The sequence below is a fragment of the Tursiops truncatus genome, chromosome 3 (genome assembly GCF_011762595.2).
Source record: "Tursiops truncatus isolate mTurTru1 chromosome 3, mTurTru1.mat.Y, whole genome shotgun sequence".
In the NCBI taxonomy this organism is placed as follows: Eukaryota; Metazoa; Chordata; class Mammalia; order Artiodactyla; family Delphinidae; genus Tursiops; species Tursiops truncatus.
The window spans coordinates 111795644-111814738 of record NC_047036.1 but is presented as its reverse complement, the minus strand read 5'-3'; the positions used below and the strand labels follow the sequence as shown (position 1 = coordinate 111814738).

General features: G+C 39.7%; 1 protein-coding gene across 10 annotated transcripts; it reads right to left on the bottom strand.

Moving 5' to 3' along the window:
• Nucleotides 1-6739: 6739 nt before the first annotated feature.
• C3H5orf24 (chromosome 3 C5orf24 homolog) lies at nt 6740-17820 on the bottom strand. 10 transcript variants are annotated; one of them, XR_002174176.3, is made up of 5 exons: nt 17548-17819; nt 10856-11285; nt 9059-9132; nt 8465-8510; nt 6740-8203 (listed from the first exon to the last, which is right to left on the bottom strand). XR_002174176.3 is itself a non-coding variant. In XM_019924448.3 (4 exons), exons 2-3 carry the CDS (start codon nt 11280-11282, stop codon nt 9092-9094), a joined length of 468 nt encoding a protein of 155 aa, XP_019780007.1. In that variant the 5' UTR covers nt 11283-11285; nt 17548-17819; the 3' UTR covers nt 6740-8510; nt 9059-9091. The 10 variants fall into 10 exon arrangements, 5 of the variants coding, with proteins under 5 accessions (XP_019780007.1, XP_019780008.1, XP_073658643.1 ...); XR_012330859.1 differs by having other exon boundaries at nt 9059-11285; nt 17548-17820; XM_019924448.3 differs by having other exon boundaries at nt 6740-8510.
• Between the last annotated feature and the right edge of the window lie 1275 nt (nt 17821-19095).

The following is a 19095-nucleotide window of genomic DNA, read 5'->3' as shown; positions in this document are numbered from 1 at the left end:
ACCACTGGGCCGCTAGGGAATTCCCAAATTAGGACAATTTTAACACTGTCTGGATACTTGGTGATATCTAGGAATTATTATTTTTAAAAGTGTAATAATGGTATCATGCTTATGTGTTTTAGAAAGTCTTTAGTTTTAGATTTATGTATTGAAATATTTTAGGATGACATGATATGATTTGGAGAATTTGCTTCAAAATAATTGAGGGGGAAAGAGAGTAGGTAGGGATATAGATTAAAAAACAAAAGACAGGTCTTGAATTTTTAATTACTAAAGCCTGGTGATGGCCACATGGAGGGTCATTATACTCTTATTTTTACTAAGTTTTGTGAAAGTTTGTAATTTCCAAAATTAAACAGAATTTTTACAAAGACTTCTTCTGTATGTGCTGTTTTTGTTACAGTCCTACAGTTACTCAAAAAAAATCATGATCAGTTTCAGTCATCAGCCATTCTGCACCTGGCATATTGAGGGTGCATAATACTTTGCAGTTATTATTTGTTTCTTTATGTGACAGAGGGAGCACAACAGCCATAGAAGTAGCTCCCAACATGATCTAAAAGCCAGCATCATCACGATTTATGAATGATCTCTTATCTGATACTTCTTTTCTTAATTTACTTTTTATTGAAGTATAGTTGATGTACAATGTTGTGTTAGTTTCTAGTGTATAGCAAAGTGATTCAGTTATACATATACACTTTTTCATATTCTTTTCCATTATGGTTTGTTACAGGATTATCTGATACTTCTGAGCTTATAAGAGAATGAGCACAGTAACCAGTTTTTCTGTGGAAATTCATCTAAAAACAAGCCTAAAGCTTAGGACTAAGCAGATGGGCTGGAGTTTCACTGGCTCTGTGCTAAAATTAATTAGCTAGTTTGAGAGATAAAGCATGTTAAAATATCAATTCAGAACAAATAAAAATTGCATTACATGGTTTAAGTTCTACATATTAAGGCATCTGTTTTCTAGTATGCGTTCCTAGAGGTTAGGGACTTGTGTCTTGTTCAGTATGTGAGCTGCTACATTGTACAGGAGATGCTCAACAGTTACTAAGGTCAGTAACTTGAATTTATTAGGTTAGTTGAAAGCTTGGGAAAATTACCAATTAAAATGGGTTCTTTTTACCTAAAATATAACAAATTCTTTATTTTCAGAAGTGGCTCCCACATCTGTTAGAATGGCTATTATCAAAAAGACAAGAAATAACAAGCATTGGAGAGGATGTGGAGAAAAGGGAACATTTGTGCACTGTCAGTGGGAACGTAAACTGCTGCAGCCACTGTGGAAAACAATATGGAAGTTCCTCAAAAAATTAAAAATAGAACTACCATGTGATCTCATAATTCTACTCTGGCTATTTATCCAAAGAAAATGAAAACATTAACACGAAAAGATATATGCACTCCATGTTCATTGCAGCATTATTTACAATGGCCAAGATATGGAAACAGCCTAAGAGTCCATTGACAGAAGAATGGATAAAGAAAATGTGACATATAGAAATAAAAATCTATATATCACGTTTATCTATACACCAAAATATTATTCAGTCATCTTGCCATCTGCGACAACATGGATGGACCCTTAGGGTATTAAGCTGAGTGAAATAAGTCAGACAGAGGAAGACAAATACTGTAAGATCTCACTTTTATGTGGAACCTAAGAAACAGAAATCAAAACCAAGCTTACAGAGAACAGACGTGTGCGACAGGTTGGTAGGGGGTGGGGTGTGGGCTAAAGGGGTGAGTGGAGTCAAAAGGTACCAACTTCCAGTTATAAAATAAATAAGTCATGGGGATGTAATGTGCAGCATGGTGACCATAGTTAATATTATGTTGCATATTTGAAAGTTGCTAGATCTTAAAAGTTCTCATCACAAGAAAAAAAGAATTCTGCAACTATGGATGGTGATGGATGTTAACTAACTAGACTTACTGTGATCATTTCACAATATATACAAATAGTAAATCATTATGTTGTACACCTGAAACTAATGTTAAAAAAAAGAGTAGCTCCTTTTGGCCCCACACCCTCCACCAGCAATAAAAACAATATTTACTTTCATTTACAAAGGGATAGATCTTGAGCTATACCAGGAGAAATGTAACCCCTCGATATAGGCAGGGGCATCTTAATCTGTCGTATGTATTTGGCTTGGATATACTCTTATCTAACCAACTCCCCCTACCATGTGTGCATGTGCACGCACACACTCACATGCTCCCTAGCCTACTTAATACTATGCCACCACTCATTGACTCCTCTTTCCATTACTGACACCAAGCTTTATTAACTACCTATTTCAGATCACGGTCTGTCCACTTCTCTCTTCCCCACTGCCTGATCTTAATCTGAATATCTCACTCAAATGAGACTTTACCACTGTGCCTGCCTCTGATTTTCCTCCTCCAAGCCAACCTAAACTACAACTGCGAGTGTCATTCCCTTATTTAAAACCTTCCAATGGCTTGCCATTGCCCTCAAAAGGAAACAGAAACTCTTTAAATTGATTTTTCAGGGCTCTTCTATGATCTGGTCCATTTCATCTCCACTTCTCAACCCTTGTTCACCACCACCACTTACCATACACAATAATTTGTTTAAACAATTTCATATACACAATTCTTCCAGGTTTGCGTATATGTGTATGTTGTTTTTCCTGTCCCTAATACTCTCCCACTCCTCCACACACCAATCCATACTCATCTTTCAGCTCCCAGCTTAAATGTCATTTTGAGCACTCTCATAGCCCCCCTCATTTACCCCAGAAACAGTATTCATCATATTGTATAATTTTCTGATTACTTGTCTAAATCTTCCATTAGACTACAAACCAGTAGTGTAGTGCACGCAGAAGAGTGTTTGGCTCAATGATGGTATGCAAATCTTCAGTAAATTAACAATTTTTTTTAAATGACACCTAATAATGACTTAAATTAGCTTCAAAACCCTCAATTTGGTTTCACATAATCTGTAGGATTTTGCTTCTTCATTCTACCCCAATTTCAGCCCACAACCCTTACTTACCTATAGAGATGTGGTAGAGATTGCCACTAAAATCCATTCTCTTCTTGCATAACTAGACCTGGCTGCCCAAGTAGAGACTACACTTCCCAGTGCCTCTTGCAGCTATATGTATTCATGTGACCAACCTACTGTCAAAAGAATGTGAGAAGTTATATAACTTATTTACTTAAAACGGCTTAGACTTCCAAAGCCCACCAATTCAGGGACTAAAATGAAAACAACTGAGTAATCTCAGAAGCCATATTTTGAAAACGGCAAAGTCAGTTAGAGCCCAGGTCCTTGAAAGACTGCATGGAGGACAGCACAGGACACTTAAGTGGTGAGAAATGTGCTAGCCTTAACAGAGCCATCATATTTTGGGGTCTCTTTGTTACAACTATAACTACTATAAGGCCTAATACACAGGATACAGAAAGGCAGATGAAATGGGAGACTTCAGATTTTCAGAATAACTACATAGACCTAATAAAATAAAGATTAAAATTTCCAATATCAAAAACAGATTACGAACCAAGAGTCATATAAACATAGAAACTAGTAATTTTTGAAACTAGTTAAAAATATCTTCCTTAATGAGAAAGAACTGATATGTTGGGACTTCCCTGGTGGCGCAGTAGTTAAGAATCCGCCTGCCAATGCAGGGGATATGGGTTCGAGCCCTGGTCCGGGAAGATCCCACATGCTGCAGAGCAACTAAGCCCGTGCGCCACAACTACTGAGCCTGCACTCTAGAGCCCGCAAGCCACAACTACTGAGCCCACGTGCCACAACTACTGAAGCTCATGTGCTTAGATCCCATGCTCTGCAACAAGAGAAGCCACCGCAATGAGAAGCCCGTGCACCGCCACAAAGAGTGGCCCCCACTCACTGCAACTAGAGAAAGCCTGGGCGCAGCAACAAAGACCCAATGCAGCCAAAAATAAATAAATAAATGTGTGTGTGTGTGTGTGTGTGTGTGTGTGTGTGTACACACACACACACACACACATATAAAGAATTGATATGTTATCTGAGGCAAATTAACAAAATCAGAAACTAAAAACAATACGAAAGAGACAAGGAAAAAGAACTTATGTGTCTGTGGTGCCCATAGGTCATGTGCAGTTATAAGCCAGCAACTAGGGTAACTGCCATTCTACACGCAACTTCTTATCCCAAGAAAAGCTAGCCCAAGGATAATGGGACAAATGATAGACAACAGATCACAAACCAACTTCAGAGGTCACAGACCAGCACCAGGCAGCTCAAAGACAAAATGGGCAGATTCTGTACTTAAAAACATGCCTTGCTCACATGGAAATAAATGCCTAACAGAATGAAGATTTTGAAAGATTTCTGAAGATTTAAAAACTTCAAAGATTTTATGGGGGACTTCCTTAGTGGTCCAGTGGTTAAGAATACGCCTTCCAATGCAGGGGAAGCAGGTACGATCCCTGGTCGGGGAACTAAGATCCCACATGCTGCGGAACAACTAAGCCCGTGCACCGCAGCTACTGAGCCTGTGGCGCTACAACTAGAGAGAAGTCCACACGCTGCAGCGAAGAGCCCGCGCGCTGCACTGAAAGATCCAGTATGCCGCAACGAAGATCCTGGGTGCCACAACTAAGACCCAATGCAGCGAAATAAATTAAAAAAAAAAAAAAAACCTTTAAAGATTTTAAAAGAGTAATGAGAAAAATGACCGAGAAAACTTTAAAAAAAAGGCTCTGTCACCCTCCTTACAAAGAAGCTACTTCAAGATCCCTTAGGTTCTCAGAAAAGAATGGCCACTGGCAAGGAGACAAAACAAATCATTAGAATTCCATGGCCACATTTATCTATTTCAGGGCCAGCACAAAAATACCTACTAAAAGCAGAACCTCTTTTTAAAATTTTTCCAATGGTGAGTAGAAGCTTAAGAGCCCCAGTTTTGCATGGGTTCAGATGCTGACTCTTACCACTTACTGGGTGTCATGACTCTGGGTAAATTATTTAACCTCTCTGGGGTTCAAGTTTTCTTACCAGTAAAGGCATATTCCAACTCCTTTGACACCATTCAATAAAATTGCAATGGTTTAACAAAATAAATCATGTAAAGTATTTATTATTTATGGCAAGCACTGTACTAAGAAGCCATTATTACTGTACCTGTTTATACTTTCACTCCAATGGGGTTTTGTACTTTGTTTTTTAATAACATTTATAGTTGACACTGATTTTGAAGCAGCTACAAGTTTCCTTTAAGTTAGGAACCTAACTTAAACCTGAGTTTAAGACTCAACTACTGAGCCTGCACTCTAGAGCCCGCGAGTCACAACTACTGAGCCCGCATGCCACAGCTACTGAAGCCTGTGTGCCTAGAGCCTGTGTTCCGCAACAAGAGAGGCCACCGCAATGAGACCCACGTGCCACAATGAAGAGTAGCCCCCGCTCACCGCAACTAGACAGAAAGCCCGTGCGCAGCAACGAAGACCCAATGCAGCCAATAAATAAATAATAAAATTACTAAAAAAAAAAAAAGAAAAAAAAAGCCATCACTAGACTTCCCTGGTGGTCCAGGGGTTAAGGTTCTGCACTTCCACTGCAGGGAGTGTGGGTTCAATCCCTGGTCAGTGAAGTTCCACATGCCATGTGGTGTGGCCAGAAAAAAAAACAAACCCAAAAACCATCACTTGCTCAGGTTTTGAAATTCAATTTTAAATTGTATTTGCTGTTTCCTACTCCAATTTATCCTTCTAGATAAGGGGGGGTCAGCAAACTTTTCTGTAAGGAAAGGAATAATCAGTAAATTTTAGGCTTTGCAGGACTTATGTCACAACTACTCAAGTCTGCCATTGTACTGCAAAAGCAGCAAGAGACAATATGTAAACAAATGGGAATGGCTAATCCAATGAAACTACAAAAACAGGCAGTGGGTCTTAGTTTGCCAGCCTCTGTTCCAGATGATATGCAGGATTCAGAGAAAATGGAAAAGGTAATTAGATATTCGAATAATTAGGAGAAAGTGTTTTTCTTTTTATATCTCCAATATTTGACAGTTACAAAATATGCACATGCTGCTATCCCTAAGGTTAACACTAAAAAAGTTAGCCACATTTAATATCTAAACTTTTCAAACTAAAAGGATCAATCACATTTAAATTTAAGCCTTTAGGGCTTCCCTGGTGGCGCAGTGGTTAAGAAACCGCCTGCCAATGCAGGGGACACAGATTCAAGCTCTGGTCCAGGAAGATCCCACATGCTGTGGAGCAACTAAGCCCGTGAGCCACAACTACTGAGCCCACGTGCCACAACTACTGAAGCCCGTGTGCCTAAAGCCCATGCTCCAGAACAAGAGAAGCCACCACAATGAGAAGCCAGTGCACTGCAACGAAGAGTAGCCCCCGCTCGCCGCAACTAGAGAAAGCCCGTGCGTAGCAACAAAGACCCAATGCAGCCAAAAATAAATAAATAAATTTATTAAAAAATAATAATAATTTAAGCCTTTAGTAGAACCATTAGCCTGAAGTATCTTAATAATTGGAAGAAAATGAGATTCATTTATAAGTTAGAAGTTTAAATTACAAATATATAATTACTATTTTGAGAAAAACAAGTAGAGAGAGGCAGATTTCAGAAAGCACAACCCAAGGAAAATACAAGACCACCAATCATGAAAGAGGTTTTACCATTTACAATTACCCTACTTGGAAAATACTTTGCTAAGAAATAAAGTAGTAAACATAGTTGGTTTTAAAGTAATGACTTTATTAATAAATATACATCCATATGATGATGTAGATACAAATCATGAACACTACTCCATTCCCATACACATAATTGCACACGAGTAGCTCAAGTTCATGGACATAAAAACATACACAGTATCTATTCAGACTTTTTACAGCAGAGAACAGCGTGCTTATATCAGTTAACTGGTAATTATTTTCTCCATAATTACCTGTGGAAAAAGGAAACTGAAACTCAAAGAATCAAAGTGGTCTGATTACTATAAATCACACGCTTGATTTACTATAGCATTAAATTTTCCAAAAATTAAATACATTATTTGTGAGAGCACAGATTTATCTACTTGGGAGTAGGGGGGAAAAGCAAAGGAAAGATTTAGATACATCCTAGAGTTTAATAGCATATAGTTAAGCTATAATAAAAACAAAAACATAATAGCATCAAAATATCTTATGTTCAAGGGAAAAAATGTTCTGAACAACTGTTGTGAATTCTTATATTGATAATTTACTATAAAGGGATCATAAAATTTTACTGCATATATAGACAATGACTGGCAGAGTAGCAGTTATTGTCAATATCCCCTGAATTGTTCTTTTAAAGCGTCTTGGAATATAAAAGAGAAACTTTTTTTTTTCTTTAGCTCATACACTGGTTTTTCTTACATTGGATGAATCACCTTTAACCTAATAAATGGATCCAGATAATTTTTTTTCCTCCTTAATTCAAAGAAACGCTATTCTTATTTCATGAAAATATACATGTAAATTCACACAAACATTAGTTTGGAATGAATATTACTTTTACTACTTTAACAGATGTTTCTTTTAAAAAGTAAATAAAAAATATAAAGAATTTTTTAGTCTAACTGAAATACTGATTTTTAAAACATCCCCAAATATTAAAAATTAATCACTTATTTTCTTCCAATACACTGTGCTAGCATTTTTTTAAATATCCAGTGCAAAACTCCAAAGATAGTATCAAAATCATCCCACGCTAAAGATTAGTTATGCAAGGTTATAGCTGTCAAAAAATGGAAGTTTCATCTGTATTAGCTCCTAATTTGTTAATATAAGAATAAATAAGGCATGTTAAAATATTTTTTAAAGAAAAAAGTAAAGCAAACTTACTTGAAGAGCAGATCATTTTCTGACCAAAGTTTTAATATAGAATAGTGAAACCTATTTTGTGAAGAACAGAATTACACAATATAAAATTACTAATTTACCTTTCAAGGAACAATCATACAGTGGGAGGAAAAGGCCAGTTTTCCCCAACTGATTATATTAAAGTATAGGCAATTGTTTAACATGCTATTTCAGTGTTTATCATGACAAGAGACAGTGTTACAAAAGATGCACAATGTAGTCTTTATAGAGAAGTAAAAATATTTTGTATTTTAAGACTTCATTCATGTTATCATTTAGATGTCTTTCTCTTCATCATGGCACCAACAAACTGTTCACAAGGAGAAAAGGAAGTGCAATCAGGAGATGCTCATCAGCATACAGATCTAATACTCCAGGTAACGACTCACATGAACACAGAAAATTCAGCTTTTTAAATGATGTTATCCATTCACAAAAGTAGCCATTCGCCCCCCCTTTTTTCCTGGGACATAGCTCCTGATGTTAATAAACACTGTTATGAACATACTTCCTTTAGTTGATCTCACCATTTCATTAAGTTGTATATAAGATTCATCATACATTAACACACCTGCTTTATCTTCTGACACACAGCACAGCACCACCGAGTAGATGTGCTGGAGGATGGAGAAAGGGGGAGGGGAATGAATGTAGAAAAAGGCAGGGAGAAAGAGCATGTATAACAAAATCAGGAAAGCAAATAAACCGAAAGGGAAATGTCAAATGGGTGTACTATAAAACACAACCTGCAACCAAACCCTTGACAGTGATATATATAATTCCATGGAAGAACATTTAATTAAACAACTGTTTTCAGGAATTCAAAAGAGGATTTCTAAGCAGCCAACTGCTGAACATCATCTTGAGAAACAACTAAATGACAGATACATAATAAAAGTGGATGGATGAACTTATGAATAAAGACATAAGCATCTGTGTGTGTGTCAGAAGTTATACTGTTCTAAGTAAATTATTTAAAAAGTTTTATATTTTAAGCTTCTGCAAGAAGAAACTCTTGTAGCAATTTAGCTGCCAGAATGTTACAACTGATTATGTAGTCATCCAACATTGTTCTCTATGGTTTGTGCAAAGCTAAAATTGTTGAGGTCACTGTCTTAGATGCCAGTGCACACACAGTCCCCACATACAATGCAACACCTCTTACTGTAAAGAGCAGCATAAAGTCCAGCTCATTGTGTCAGGCATCACTGGAACACCTGAAGGCTTGCTGCTTTTTTCCTGATAAAAAAGGTATGAAACATGACATCCATTTGCAGTCAGAGTTTGCAGTAACTGAGAGCAAGCCCAAACAACACAGTATGTGCCCTTTTAAAATTTTAATTATTTTAAAAGTTTTGGGGTCCTGCAAATCTACATTATAATCTCAAAGGCATTTAAGCTCACAAATACATATACACTGTAACTTTAAAGTTCAGTGGATTTTTTTTTTCCAAATCCAAAGTTTATAATAGTTTATTTTATTTAGAACTCAGAATAAATAAAATGTATATTAACAAAGAATATTACTTTCAGAAAGAGGGAAGAGAGATATCCCCCTGTCCCTTCTATACGTATCTACCCAATATGTTTTTTTCTTTCCTATCTATTTTGCTTCTAAAGCAAACACTGTCAGAAAAAAAATTTATTTTGAATGAAGCGATCTCACTAGAGCAACCATGAGATTTTTAATTAAACTAACCAACATATTTCTTACATGTTTCATGCATAGATGGATTCCTATATACTTCTTAATATTTGGGTTCTGACAGTCAGAAAACTACATTTTGTTTATACCAGTTTTACGGTCTACCATTCAATTTTTGTCCTTTGGTAGATACAGACCTGAAACCACAGTAACTGCTAATGCAATGGGACAATTTATCAGAAAAAACTAAAAAATATTCTTAATGAATGAACATTAATAAATGCTTTAAGCATAATGCTTTAAAACTAAGTATATGAAAGACAAAATATAGTAACTACAGCAACATGCAGACCTTAAGAATGTTTCTTTTCCTATTATATTAAATATGCTATTCTCAGAATGCACCGTATTCAATATTTCACCAAAAATGTAATGTGCAGTTTTTATAAAAAAGTTTATTTTTTTTGTAAATATGAATTGTTTGTAGTGTTTGGTATACATGCTCTTAGGCAATTAAAAAATACACAACCTAACATGGCTGAAAGGCAAACACTAAAGAATTTTTAAAGGAATGATAGTTAAATCAACTAATGCCATGTAGATCAATAAATAGGAAGCTGCTTAAACCTAGAACATTAAAAATAAGATTTTTAACATGTGAAACCTAAGTAAATGCCAAAGCATACAAATATCTGTGCCTTGTCTCATGAACATGTTACAAAAAAACCTCACAGCCACTACCTCAAGTAATCCTGAATCATTAGTTTGCTTTGTTCCATCAGTTAATAATACCTTAGATATTATCTTTATTATATTGTAAGCTTACTTCACAAACTAATAGGTATAATGGTTTCAGTTGTTTAATACATGAAGCATCTATTTAGAATGACCCAAAAGTAGTAATGAAATGAGACACGACCATAACTCCAAAGGAAAAGCAAAAATGATTTAAATAGGTGTTACACTTGAACCTATGTACAAAGACAATGCCACTGCTATGCCCTGAGTGCATCTGTCAGCATATGACAGTTTCTGAGCAAAAGCAGGAAAAAAAAAATCAAATGGGAAAACAAATTTGGAAAGCCCAGGCCATAAAATCATGTATGTCAAAATAAAACCAAGCTTTGGGATTATTCACAATCTTCCTTCTAAACCTGGCCCTCCTTTCCTGCCTCATTCACTCATTGGGCGGCTTGATTTCGCTGCTGGTTTCCTCTACGCCATGAACTGCTCTACCATGCATCATAGGGTAAGGAAAAGCAGCAGTCCCACAGCCATAACCAAGATCGGCAAGACGGGATAGAGCTTTAATGCTACCTGGAGGTCTCCCTGGGCTGACTTTGTATCCCGCAGCTTTAGTTGTACCCAAAGGTCTGCCTGGACTTGTCTTAAATCCAGCTGCTTTGGTGGTTCCCAGGGGTCTGCCCGTGCTGGTCCGGTATCCTGCTGATTTGGTGGTTCCTGAAGGCCGGCCACGCTTACCAGATCGGTTGAGATTTTTCTTTTTCTTTAGTTCATCTTTTATCTCTATGCTTCTGCCACTTGTAGTCTGCAAGTGTGTTTCATTTAATGGGTCTTGCCTCTGACAAGCCATTGGTTTGTGGCTGACTGTGTGGCTGTATTTGTTTTGCTGGGAGGAATATATGTCAAACTGATCAGCAGCTCTCATGGCATCTTCACTGAGGCAGGAAGGTTTGCCAGGCCCACAAAAAGCTGGATTACTGCTGGCAACGGGATGCATCATTTTCTACCAAAAATAAAAGACAAATATGCATAAATACACATATACAAATATATATCTGTATGACAGCATTTAGTGGGAAAACAGTCTGTCTTCCAACAACTATGCAGGCTCTCTAAAATTAGCTGACAGGCAGGACTCCAGACCACTTATAAACAAACACACATCAGCAGATTCAGATACTTTTTTTTTCCCTCAATTTAATCACTGGCAGGCACAAATGCCATGCAAGATAACTCTAGTTCTGATTTTGTAGTTACAATGTTCTCTACTTAGGAATTAGCAAAGTGTGTACATGAAATCTGCTACATTTTGTAGGCTCTTTTCTTTTAGACTACTAAATCCTAAAAAGATAATAATAAAGACAAGAATTGTTATTAACATGATTCTTTTTTTCTTAAGTTTCCCTAGCATTCTTAGAATGTCTTCCTTTGGCCTTTCATTATATTTCCCACATGTATACTTCTGATCTGGCCAGTTTTCACAAGGTGGACACTTCCTTATCATTATCATCATTTATTATTTATACAGAATCCTGAGTGTATGTTACACTTTACAAAAGATAGAATGTACCAAGGAAAGAACACAATCTGTTGGCCAAAGGTACTGACTCCCTCTAAACTATTCTATCCAAACAGGAGGCAATAACAACATAAAGGGTAAACAAAGGTTTTCATTAGGGCTTCCCTGGTGGCGCAGTGGTTGAGAGTCCGCCTGCCGATGCAAGGGACGCGGGTTCGTGCCCCAGTCCAGGAAGATCCCACATGCCGCGGAGCGGCTGGGCCCGTGAGCCATGGCCGCTGAGCCTGCGCGTCCGGAGCCTGTGCTCCACAACGGGAGAGGCCACGACAGTGAGAGGCCCGCATACCGCAAAAAAAAAAAAAAAAAAAGTATTTTATTATGATTGTTACACATATTTTTGTAGTATAAGTCTCTGTAGTTTCTATAAATGTTCGCTTATTTCAGCTAATGGAAACCTTTTTTTTTTTTTTTTTTTGCGGTACGCGGGCCTCTCACTGTCGTGGCCTCTCCCGTTGTGGAGCACAGGCTCCGGACGCGCAGGCTCAGCGGCCATGGCTCACGGGCCCAGCCGCTCCGCGGCATGTGGGATCTTCCTGGACTGGGGCACGAACCCGCGTCCCTTGCATCGGCAGGCGGACTCTCAACCACTGCGCCACCAGGGAAGCCCAAAACTTTCCATTTTTAAAGTGTGGTTATCAAGACAAAAAGTTGAATGTGCCACACTGCTTTCTCCCTTGACCATAAATAATGATGTGGATCTTCTTCCCTTACAAGAGCTCTGTGGCTTATTAACAAACAGTCCAAACTCTCTATCTGTGAAGACATCCCTGTGAATTGTTTCTCTATTTAGCCATATCGTTTAGACACACAGAAAATGAGAGTCTATATAGACTACAGTATTATATTTCGATAAGGTAAAAAACAAAAAAAACCACATGGGTTCCAATTCATATTTTGAATGTATACGAAGGTCCAGCCCCAAGTTGTTAGAAGTTCGCCTGCACCTTTCATAAATGTAAAATTGTACCAAAACCTCAGTTATGAAAATAGTTACTCCCAGAGGCTAAGAATAGATAATCAATGTGAGCCAAAACCACTGCAAATTTATTTCAGTTATAAAGGTAAAAGGAAATGGAAATGAAGTCAAAGAACTGAATTCAGTTACATTACTAAATATTTGCTGAGAATCAACAGATATAGAGCCACTGGCCAGCTAGCTTAAAGTCTTAACTATGAAGGAAAAACATTTACAATGAGAAGCTACTTGTTTATGGCAGAAGCCTTATAGACTTGAAAACATAAAACAAGAGTGAGCCAAACACAAACATTAAATGGAGTGATTCTTCACTTATTCTCCAAGGATAGAGAATGAGTTTATTATCACTTCATTTGCCCAAATTCTAATTTCAGATGAGAAATAAGAAGAGATCTGATTCACTTTGTTATAAAGCAGAAACTAACACACCATTGTAAAGCAATTATACCCCAATAAAGATGTTTAAAAAAAAAGAAATAAGAAGAGATCATCAAGATGTGTTCCAAATGTAATGATATTAGCTGAAAGTTTTTTCAGATTTTTCTACGTGCCAGGTAATAAGTTTGGCCCTTTGCACATTATCTGACTTAATCATCACTACAATTCAACTCCATGGGGAACATATTGTTAGCTCTGTTTTACAGAAACTGAGGCAGGAACTTTAAGCAACTTGCCAGGGTCACACATTAGGAAATGGTAAAACCAAATACAAATTCAGATAATTTGACTTCAGAACCAACTGGGGTTCTCAACAGCACCACTATCATTTGAGTCAGATAATTCTTTTGGGTGGGGGCAGGTGGAGGATGGGGTTGTCCTGTGCATTTTAAGATGCTTAGCAGCATCCCTGGCGTCTACCCACTCCACCCTCTTGATGTCAGTAGCTACACCCTCCTCTTTACCCTCCCAATCTGTGACAAGCAAAATATTCTCCAGACATTGCCAAATATTCCTTGGGGGGAAAAATCTGCCACCTATCATGGGAATCACTCAGCTATACTAAAATGAAAACCGAAAACTCAATTTCAAATACTCCTGTTGGTCTTCCCTGGTGGCACAGTGGTTAAGAATCCACCTGCCAATGCAGGGGACACAGGTTCGAGCCCTGGCCCGGGAAGATTCCACATGCCGCGGAGCAACTAAGCCCAGGCGCCACAACTACTGAGCCTGCGCTCTAGAGCCCGTGAGCCACAACTACTGAAGACCGCCTGCCTAGAGACCGTGCTCCGCAACAAGAGAAGCCACCTCAATGAGAAGTCTGTGCACCGCAACGAAGAGTAGCCCCCGCTCGCCGCAACTAGAGAAAGCCCGCACACAGCAACGAAGATCTAACTCAGCCAAAAATAAATAAATTTATAAAAAAATAAAATAAAACACTCCTGTTGAAGTTTTTATTCACATCTTAAGCTCCTACCTCTCCAAATATCCATAAAATCTGTTGATAACTTCTCCAAATAATCATAAAACTGTTCTGTTGATAACCTCTCCAAATATCCACAGAACCTTTCTATTGATAACATCTACAACATCTAAATCAAATAGATTTGTTTTCCAAATTGAAAAAAAGCCAACGTTGGGATTTGTGAAGGGACCAACCACATTCCTCTCCCCTACAAGTTATAAACTAACTGAGAAATATACACAGGAATTAGATAGGAATCAAAATACTAGTTTATTGCCAATAAAACTAGACTAGAGCCCACATGCAAATACAAAGAGAAACACACTGAGACCTTTGAGCAGATTATAAGAGAAAAAGTGGTCACTTTTTCTTTCTTTCTTTGGGCCGTGCCCTGAGGCTTGGACCACACAGTGAAAGTGCCGACAGTCTTAACCACTGGACTGTCAGGGAATTCCCACAGTGATCCCTTTTTCAATTTTATTATTCAGAAATCACCCTGCTGGAAAGCTCTAGTATAAAGAGATAGAAAGGTACCAGTTCTCTTCCACAAGTAGCACTGCCAGTAAAGGGAGAAAATGTTTTTTTCCTATAATCTGTTTCAATGGTTTATAGCTCATGCCTTTTAAATTCCTATCACTAACTTACCAAAATCTTCCCTCTGGACCTTACTTCCTTTAACTTCATTTTCTCTTAATATATCAGAACATTCACCACCTATTATCACTCAGGATATACAGTCTCAGCTTACATTATGTTAGGCTTTCAGAAGCAAGATTCTGCCACATATCCTTTACTCAGACAACCAACACTGAAGAAAAACACACCATTTAAACAGTAGACCTGCAATAAAAAAAAAATCCACCCATCTTCAACTACTTTAATCTTCTCCAGGAATTTATGAATTTGGTTTGTATTATGTTAATTAACTTCTGACACTGCTCACGTTTATTGAGGGCCAACTCCATGCAAAACACTATTCTAAGCATCAGGACACAAAATAGACAGGAGTAAAGCTCTTTATCCCAGGGAAGATAGTAAGATACTGACTTAAAGAACATTTCTAAAGGGCAAGTCTTCTATATGTTCTATATTTTCCTTCCCTGCTACCACCAAGAAATCAGTACAGTATTCTGCTTACTCAATTACTGATTAAGAAGCTGGACAAGAAATTTACTATGACTTTTACTCATGTAAATAGTTAAATAAAGGGGCTTCCCTGGTGGCTCAGTGGTTAAGAATCTGCCTGCCAATGCAGGGGACATGGGTTCGAGCCCTGGTCCAGGAAGATCCCACATTCCATGGAGCAACTAAGCCCGTGCGCCGCAACTACTGAGTCCGTGCTCTAGAGCCCGCGTGCCACAAATACTGAAGCCCACGCACCTAGAGCCCGTGCTCCGCAACAAGGGAAACCACCCAATGAGAAGCCCGTGCACTGCAACGAAGAGTAGACCCCACTCACCGCAACTAGAGAAAGCCCACACGCAGCAACAAAGACCCAACACAGCCAAAAATAAATAAATAAATAAGTAAATTTATTATTTTTTTTAAGTTAACTGAAACAAGAAACAGAGCTAAAACCAATCCCTTTCTACTTTCAGGTGTCAACTTTTTAAGATGGGAGTCAGCACCATTAGATCCTTGTGTGCATAACCATCATAAACACACGCACACACACAGGCGGGCGCATGCAGAATTTGTATGTTTTGTTTGTTTGTTTGTTTGCGGTACGCGGGCCTCTCACCACCGTGGCCTCTCCCGCCGCGGAGCACAGGCTCCGTACGCGCAGGCCCAGCGGTCATGGCTCACGGGCCCAGCCGCTCCACGGCACGTGGGATCTTCCCGGACCGGGGCACGAACCCGTGTCCCCTGCATCGGCAGGCGGACTCTCAACCACTGCGCCACCAGGGAAGCCCTAGAATTTGTATGTTTGTATGCAGTATGTGCATATACAAGCATTAATCCTACATTTAATAACGCCTCCCTGGTTCCATCCACCTCAGGGCTCGCCAGCTAACTGTTCTTTCTTGAAAGACTCTTCCCATACTATAGTACAGAGTTCATTGAAAGCATGCAGGCCATACTTCTTAATAGAGTCAGAATGAATACTACATTTCTAGAAAGTTTGGGCTGAACGAAATCCAAGAATACAGAACTAGCAAAGATTAATAATCTTTTAAAATAGTTCACTAAATATAAGGGAATTAACTAAGAGCTTCGATATATTTTAACTATGACTCAGTTAGAATTCTTAAAAGCATATGCTAAAACTTGCCATCCCTGAAGCTGTTTTACTGCGTATTTAACCCCTGAAGTCTTTCCGTGGGCTGTTCTTTACGAAATAATTCCTTTTCCTTCTCCTGAATGTGGCAGTCATCACTGTCAACATAAAGAACTATTTTTAGTAACTTCACAATGCATTCATTTTTAAACATGGAGAAAATCTTCCTTTCAAGAAAACCAAGTTCTGCTCTCTTCCGAGGAGCGAACACCACATAATTCTCAGAGGTTATTTCAGGTCATTTGACTTGTAACAACTAGCTAAAATCATATGCGATTTTATAATTCTAAATTAAAGTCCATTGGTGATCGACCTCAATCACTCAGAAAGTCTATTCAGCAAAGGCTAAAACAAATGCCAGTAGCGACGCATCCTGCTCCACCACGGAAAGTTCTTATACTAGGAGAGAACATAAATAACGGTCTTCTTTGTCTTCTTTCTACTCTTTAATTGTGCCTCCACGGCGCAGTTTCCCCAGTGCCGGAATCCTTATTTGACAAGAGGCGTTTAAAAATTCATTACCTGTTGTGCCCGAAAGCGATTATTAATGTATCAGCAATAAGAACTTTGCAGCAAATACACGCCCACACTAAAGAGAGGGTTGTGAACCCTCTTCGATAATCATAACTGATAGCCCGCTGTCGTGCACCGGAGTTCTGCAAGCTGGTCAAGTCCACAGGCCACTCCATCTAGACGTCCATCTCGAAGCCAGCAAGCATTAATTTAAAGTGATGGCGGGGAGGAATGAGGATTCTGACCTCGCAAAGAAAAGAAAGGGTGACCCCTCCCCCCGCCGCAGGAGGAATTTCCCCTAAATAATGGCTTCAAGCCCGGAGAAGAGCAGGCTACGACCGGGGTCCCTCCTCTCGCTCCGAGCTAGGCCAGAGCCCCTTCTCAGGCGCGGGTCGGAGACCTGTTCTCACCAGCTGGCTAGGCCCTCATTCTGGCCCCCTCCTTGCCTTCTCCACGAGCACCCGCCGCCCCGACTCTGCTCCCGGCCAGTCTGACAAACCCCCGCGCGCCCACCTACCTCAGCCGCCAGTAGCCCGGCCCCTCAGCGCGCCCAGGGGCTGCCCATCGGCTGGGAACCTCACGCTGGCGCCGCTCTCTTTCCAGCCCGGCGCCTCTACACTGCGCGTAGAGCCCAAGACAGAGGGAAAAGCAGGCAGGGCGGCGGCAGCGGCGAAGCGGACGCTGGTTCACAGCTCCGACCTCAGCCACCGCTCACAGTGCACCACCGGACCGAGCAGGAAGAGGCCACCACAGCCCCGTGGAGCAAGCAGCGGCGTGCGCGAGCTCGCGAGTGCCGCCCACGCGCACGCACACGCACACGCACGTCGCGAGACCCAATCTCCCGCCGACGACCAGCACGCAAGCCTGCGGAGAGTAGCCCAGGGAGCCGGGCTGCGCTTGCGCGGCACGTGGACGACAGGAGGTGGGGCTTAGGAAGGAGCTCCTTAGGCTCTGGTGCAGATCGCACGACCAAAGGGATAACTTCCTAACGTGGATTTTTCAACCCAATCCTGTGATGCTGGATCTACTACCGACCCCATTTTTCAGATTACAGGACTAATGGTGGAGTCAAGATTTGAACCCAGCATTCTTGTTACAGAAACTGTGCTTTTAATCACCGTTGGCAAAAAGATTTATTATTCCCTCATTGTGCTAGGTGCTGCCCAAAGCACATTAAAAGGATTCAGCCTCTTTTAGTTACTTACGAATGGGTCGGGTGAAATCTCCACCTGCAAATAAAATGGGGAATATTCAAATAACATGAGGCGTTTGGGCCCTCAGTCCTAGCACCATGTAATAATGAAAAGCCTCATTTTGTGAAGCTAATATTAAAAGTTTAACAAGTTTTTATATCCATGACCTCCTCTGAATTACCATATTCTTCATTCCACCATCACAGGAAGGGATGAGACAAGAATTAGCTTGCTTACAAAATCTCCCCTTCTATGTAGCTGTTGCGAGATTTCTGGCATATGGGTCACCCCATACAAGCCACTTAGCAGAAGGGATTAGTTTCCCTGGTTCTTCGGTCCGTTAATTCTAAAACGTCAGAAAGGAGAGGATCCAGAATTAGGAAGGCTGCCGAGAGGAAGACACTTTTTTTTTTTTAACAGATCATGGTTGTTGTTTTATTTTATTTTAAAACTTTTATTTTTTCCGGCCAGGCTCTGCTGCTTGCAGGATCCTAGTTCCCAGCCCCAGCAGTGAAAGCGCAGAGTCCTAACCACTGGACCACCGGGGGATTCCCAGGAAGACACTTCTTTGACAGCATGAAGAGGCCAGAGGCAGGTGCTTATTATCCCTTTTGCCCATGCAATGAAGACTGTTTGAGGAGATAATTCTTAACACTGAATTGCACCATGAGCACAACACTTGGCCCAGTGCTGCTGTCAGCTGGAAATAAAGAGCAACAACTTTTCTGGGTGAGTACACAAGCTAGGAGGCAAACCAAATACAGTACATAAAACAGGCAAGCTCAATCATTTTTTGGCAAGCAGGGTTTTGTGAAATGATTCTAACAATCATTCTAATTACTCCTATAGAATACTAGAAAACAGGACTGATC

Coding starts and splice junctions, on each gene's coding strand:
- C3H5orf24 (XM_004325892.4), bottom strand. CDS start 11,282: ATGATGCATCCCGTTGCCAGCAGTAATCCAGCTTTTTGTGGGCCTGGC.